The sequence below is a fragment of the Aplysia californica genome, unplaced genomic scaffold (genome assembly GCF_000002075.1).
Source record: "Aplysia californica isolate F4 #8 unplaced genomic scaffold, AplCal3.0 scaffold00030, whole genome shotgun sequence".
NCBI classification, from domain to species: Eukaryota; Metazoa; Mollusca; class Gastropoda; order Aplysiida; family Aplysiidae; genus Aplysia; species Aplysia californica.
Genome location: NW_004797300.1, coordinates 252,590 through 259,223, shown reverse-complemented (window position 1 = coordinate 259,223; position 6,634 = coordinate 252,590). Strand labels below are relative to the sequence as shown.

At 40.4% G+C, this 6,634-nt stretch overlaps 1 protein-coding gene across 1 annotated transcript in view; it reads right to left on the bottom strand.

Moving 5' to 3' along the window:
* Positions 1-3,297: 3,297 nt before the first annotated feature.
* Positions 3,298-6,634, bottom strand: part of LOC100533323 (soluble guanylate cyclase subunit) — a gene marked incomplete at its 3' end in the record, with an annotated part of 184,338 nt that continues 181,001 nt past the window's right edge. Inside the window, 1 exon segment of the mRNA NM_001204620.1 lies at positions 3,298-3,422. Within this exon segment, the coding sequence (NP_001191549.1) occupies positions 3,298-3,422 (125 nt within the window).

Genomic DNA, 6,634 nt, shown 5'->3' with positions numbered 1-6,634 from the left:
GAAGTGCAAAACGACCATTGCCCCCTCAGTAGAAGGCTCTATTCAGTCGTCGGTGAGCGCTGTCATTCATTATTAAGTATTATCCTGTGTCAAGTAGTTACTAACGAAACATTAAATAATTATGGGCTACCCATTGTAATACACACCACACTTCATTAATCTTATTAGTAAAATATTCAAACCCGGCTGCATCCCTGGAGAACTGGATCCGATCCTAACAGGGAACTTTGCAAACGTATAAGAATTTATAAACTGTCGGGTTATGTTTTTATTCCTTTTTTGCCGTGTTTTACAAGACACATGTTTTACAAGACACAATATTGCGTTCGTATGTTTTTCAAAACATTCTCTTGTGGGATTTCTTTCGGTCGTTTTTCGGAAGGGGAAGGGGAGGGATAGTTGTTTATTATTATTTTTTTTTTTTCGCTTTTTGGTTTTGTTTTTCGACGACAGCGTATTTCTTCGGCTACTAGAACCCCTGGTGGGGCCATTTATAATCTGATCCTTCGAGGCCTTGAATACAGAACTTAAACGTTCTGACCAAGTTGTAACAAAAAGTACGTCAGTCTGTATCAAGTCACAATACATTTGAAATCCATAAAACGAGTTGCTGACAACACAATATCTTCGACAATCCGTTCTGGAAACCAATCTCATGACAACACGCTACATGCAAAAATCGTTATGAATATTTATATTTTCATTAAGTCCAGAAAATCACGACACAAGACAGCGTGCCAAATATCCGAGAGGAAAGTTCAAAGAGTCACGCAACCTTTCTTGTGTGACGCAACTAAAGGGTCACCTCATTCAGGAAGCGCTCTTTCTACTCGGGTTTTACACATGAATACACCTCGCTCTTCCTACATCTCGCTTTCCTACCCAGCCTGTAAGTCCCCAGACTTCTTTCCGACGAATTAATTATTCAAACGGACCGTAGAAATAGGACTGAATAAACAATGGTGAATCGGTAGCATTTGCTTCCCACTTTTGAGACGTCAGTTCATAGTGCATATATCATTGAGACATCTTTAACAGTCCCTTAATAATACTTAACAGTGAATTCATAATAATAAGTTTTGTATCACGGTTTGTCAACTCATTGTTAACTGGAGCAAAGGAAGACAGCAATGTATCGGAGCCATCCGTATAAATAGCCTATACTCACGCATCCCCTTAATAAGATACTATTAATTGTTGATTGTCGAAAATTCAACAACTAAAAAAGTCAAAAGTCAAAACTTGGTAATCATTGGCCTGTTTCACACATCCGAGGTCTCCTTTCTCAGTTGGGCTCCATCTTGGTTACAGTGACATAAGGCAAGAAAAACAGGTTTAATTTATGTTAAAGAAAGGGAGGATCAAAATTTACTGTTACATGCAAAAAAACAAAAAAGACAAAAAGAAGCTTTTTAGCCATATAATAATGGATCAAAAGAGACCGCGGATGTAACGTTTATAAAAAGATTCAGCTGAGCACTCAAGCAGTTCTGATTAGCAGCCTTATGGGGCCTCTTAATATGGTGTTGTCAGTAAACTATAACTGAAGGCTTGGGACACTTTATATTAGAGAGGTTTCAATTTTTCTGGGGAGTGGAGGTGAGTCATAAAATTATATATTACTGGTTTTGGTGTTCTTGTTCGTATAATTCGACACTGTCTATGATAGCTATCTATTGTTGAATTACCTAGGAGAAAAGAAGGTCGTCTCACACATTTAGACGTCTCACAGAGTGTCCTTATAATGTATAAAAACGCAAAGTACATGTGGGTTTTTTTTTGGGGGGGGGAGAGCAGAATGGGAAGTGAACATATGCAAGGCTACGTTATTGCCTTACATACAGGTGGACGTTAGAGCAGGTTCGACTGTACGAAGCTTTGGTTTGATGCAAGGGTGTGCATTTTATGACCCTGTGGAGGTATAATATTTCCTGATTATGTAGGTTTTAAAAAATCCCAAAAGGTCGAGTTCGTGCTGAGGATTATGTTTTGAGATCGCACAGTTTATTAAATACCAGTTTGTGAAATCGTCTTTCCTAAAAAACTCTTTTTATGTGTAATGAATATATTGTAATGCGTTTGTTATTTATCATCCAGGTTTAGATTTTTCTTAATCTGCTTCATTACAACCTGTTTTTTGTGGTAGGGGGGTGGCGGGGAGGTGCGTCTTACTTTAATCGGAAAATCTTTGATTAATCTGGCATCCAGATCATATATGACATTTGCAATTTTGTTCTGCTTAGTCAACGTCTGATCGATATCTCGGTGGATGTCGAAATGGGTATATTGTTGGACCCAGGTTTTGGGTGGGTGAGGGGGGTAAGGGGGGGGGGGGGGACGTGACATCCAGTTCGAATTCTATCAGGCATATTGCCTTAACAAATGTCGCAATTCTAATTTTTCATAACTGTTCATTAATTGACTATTATATCGGGAATGGACGATGAACCAAACTTTCCACTTCAGTCTTAGTTGAAAAGAATTAAATGAGCCGTAACTTCGAAACCTCTAGTAGTCCACAAATAAACAACTTTAGTGAGTGGTCAGAGAGCGCTACTGGTCTTCTTTTGTGTTCTTCACCGCAAGATCTCAGGGGTAGTCCTCTTACTGGTCTTCTTTTGTGTTCTTCACCGCAAGATCTCAGGGGTAGTCCTCTGCTGATTCTTCAACCTGCTGTGAAATTGAATTTTACTTATGTGACCGTTTTTCCTACTTCCTTGGCCTCTTGCCATCAGGAAAGTCCCACTTCTTTTATCTCCATCTGTTGCTTCTGTCTGTCTATATAACTGAAACTGTCCAAGATGATTAACTGATCATCGTCGAGGAGAAAAGCGAATATCTGAGATGGGTGGTCCTCTTAGACATAGTTGTAATTACATGTATCTAGAAAAAAATGTGGGGGAGGAAATGGGTAGTGATATTGGTCTTGGACAGGTGGTCGTGAGAGCATTGTTAAGTGTATGTTTAGAAGAAACGCTGCTCTTAACACCCGTTGGCTCACTCAGGCATTAAAGAAATTTACCAGTGTCTGAGGTGTAGCGTTTAGACGCTACACTGTTGCACGCAGAGGACCCGAGTTTGATTCCCGAGTGGGGAGAAAAATTGTATCGAGTATTTCGGTCTTTCTGCTGGGATGTTGTATCCATCTCAACGTGAGTTGGTTTGGTCCCCACAGACAGAGTCGGAAGGAAGCACACCTCTTAAATGATCCAAATTGTGTAGACGGGGCGGACGTAAAAACAACAATATTGAAAAAAGAATAGTTACCCGTAGCTGGTAGGGCTGATGTGCGTCCGCAGCGGAACACTTCCAGATTCGAATTTGTTGGCGATGGAGACGTTGTTACCGAAGAGGCAGTACCGAGGCATCTTTCTGCCTACCACACCAGCCAGAACTCGTCCTGTGTGGATGCCAATGCGCATCTGTGGAGCGGAACAAAAGACTATGTTAACAATGGAATGGATGCGGCATCTTTCTGCCTACCACTTCCTACGTCCTACTACCAACTACGTCAACCAATATTCTTCCTGTGTGGGTACCAATGCGCATCTATGGAAAGGAAGATAGGGCACTGTTAACTATGGAATTGAAAATATTTTTTTCTTTCCTATCAAGTATGAATATATATCGTCCTTATCTGTCTTCTTTCTTTTGTGTGGTTGTTGTTTACCTTCTTCAATCGTAAGTATTTCGACTTCTATTCACCTTTTTAAAAAACCAAAAACCAAGACAAATAAACACGATTTAGAGAATACAATACCGAGTAAAGAAAGAGGCGAGCTTAGGACGAGAAATGTTTGAAAGGAAAAAAAAGTAGCAAATCACAAACAACCTTTACATGTTTAGTAGACTTTAACATTTATAAAGAATGCAGAATGCTGAATGCTGTCTGAAACATTTTAGCGTTGATGCGGTACACTTTTAGAGCTTGTTTGCGTTGTTTGCGTAATTCGTAACTAAAGATTACGGAGGTGAATCTCCCCTGTGCTCTAAGAGTTTTCCTAAAGTACACCTTTCATTACAACAGAGAGAAGTCGTCATTCCACAATGCGCCTGATGTCCTGAGAGACATTTGTGTTTATTTGCACTAGATTAAGGTACACACTCGTCCAGTTTGGTTGAATGTGGAGAAATGTGACGGCCGTACTCTGATCAGACGTTTTACGAGTCAAGGCAAATTTGCTGCATTGGATTTGCCTGTGTGTAACAAAAACGGTTACGTTATTGCTTGGTCACTTGGACAAAAAATGAAAAAAATATCACCGACCTCTTGAAAAATAAACTGCAATGAGGAAAATATGTACACTCTAAAGGCATTCTTAAATCAATAATCCTGTCAGTAAATTCCATTTGACTTCTCTTGCACTCTATTATGTTAAAGTAGAGGCCTCAAAGCTAAACTACCAGGAGAGTTTGGGGTAGGGGGTGGGAGTGGGGGGTTCTGGAGGTAGAGTATGGGGGAGCCTTGGTCGCATCACGTTTTCCACAAATATTATAAAGGTTTCGAACATTAAAAGAAATACAAACGTAAAATCACGTTTCAACTTGTCAATAAAAAAACGAGAGGAAGTTGTCATGAGTCTGAGCTATGGCAGCCCATAAGTGAAGAATAAGTATAAATATCCAGGGCATCACTACTGTAAAATGATGCGTGTGAGAAAACCGTGCTAGCCGATAAAACACTAGACTTTGGTCATGATGTCAAGTAAGGGCGCAAAGTATTGTCCTGCGGGCCTCAGTTATTGACCTGCGGGTCGCCAGTGTGAGATCCCTGGGTCAGAGAGTACTGCCGTGTCGACAGAGGAGACTCCTCCACGAGTGACCGACCAATAATGTGGATCTGGGGATTTGCCTTGTTTCGTATGATGTTCGGATTAATTGAACTGTTTCGAAAGTTGTTAATTTAGTTCTAAAAGGTTCGTTGTAAAAATCGTTGTATCATTTGGAAAGGTATTTTCCTCTATTTTACTCATGTCCTTTAGCTGCAAACGAATACTTGGCAAGAGGCAAATTTGTGAAGTTAAACCTGTGTGTGCCTAACAGGTTGCAAATCTGTATATCCTCAAACAGACCAGAATTGTTGTTAGAGCCTTCATGAGGAGAAATGACAATAATAGATATGCACTGTGACTTGATATAATTTATTGTTTAATTTCCGATTTTCAGCGATGAGACAAGGTGAATTACATGCTGTGGGGTTTTGAAGAAACCAAACTTCATCGACGCTTCGAATTGTTAAGTCACTGTTCATGCTGTTCCAATATCTTGTGCATTTTTTTCCCTTATAAACCTGTACTTAAAGGAATGTTTTATAACTCTTGGCGGCGTCACCTATCCCTCTGTGTCGTAATCATCAAGTACAAAGTATTTCTGTATTTACCTCAATGATTTTAGATATAAAATATTGTAATTTCACGACAAATTGAGAGAAATGAGATGTAAAACTATTTTCCCCAAACGTCATGCGGCCTTCGAATTGTTCTACCACACTTCGAACAGCTTAAAATAGTGGGGAAAACTGTGAATGTTGAATGGTGAAGTCGAATGGGCACAGCACTAGAGTGTACCCGTACTTAACCTTAACATTCAATTTTCCGTTGAGCGAAAGTGTGCACCCATCGACACTTTGTGACGAGCGTGTCTGGAAATACTAGCATTATCGCTTTGGGGGTGCGGGGGGGGGGGGGGGGGAAAAAGGGGGGTTGAGACAGGTAGACAACACAAAACGGAACGGGGGAGGGACGGAAAGAGTTAATCCATCAACCCAACGAGATGGAGAGCAAATAGGAAACAGACGATCGCTCGACGACAAAGATCGAACGGCTGGCCTGGGATTAACATCTGCAACGGAAGGCAGCATCCCAGAATCAAAAGGTTCTATGAGTGATGCGAATACTAACCCAAAGTTGTCTGATGAGACGTTTTGACTTTGTTCAAGAGCGTATATCGACAATTCGGTAGTCAGTTTTCCGTTTGTAGCGATGATTTTTTGGGGGTTCATTCTGTCACTAGAATACAGTCGAACCTGCTTTTATGGCATTCCGTATAAGACACTCACAAGTACAAATGACCGCTTCCCATTTCCTTCCTTTGTGTTTGCTTGACCAAAGCTCCATCATGACTCTAATATTATTCCGTTTGTGGTTAGCAATATTTTTGTGAACCTACAATTTCTTATGTGTTGGGTAATGAGATCCCCATGCACCTCCATTAAAAAGTGGATTGAGAGGAGGAGGGCGGGAGAGAGAGATTGAGAGAGATAGAGAGGGATAGAGAGAGAGAAAGATATATATATAAAGAGAGAGAGAGAAATAAAGAGAAACAGAAAGAGAGAAAGGAAAAGAGAGAAAGGAAAAGAGAGAAAGAGAGAGACAGAAAGACAAAGAGACAGAAAGACAAAATGGAGTCAAGAGAGAGGGATAGACAGAGAGAGACAGAGAGAGAGAGAGAAAGAGAGGGAGGGAGAGAGAGGAGGAGGACGGGAGAGAGATGGAGAGAGATGGAGAGAGATATATATATAGAGAGAGAAATAAAGAGAACTAGAAAGAGAGAAAGGAAAAGAGAGAAAGGAAAAGAGCGAAAGGGAGAGACAGAAAGACAAAGAGACAGAAATACAAGAACGGATTCAAGATAG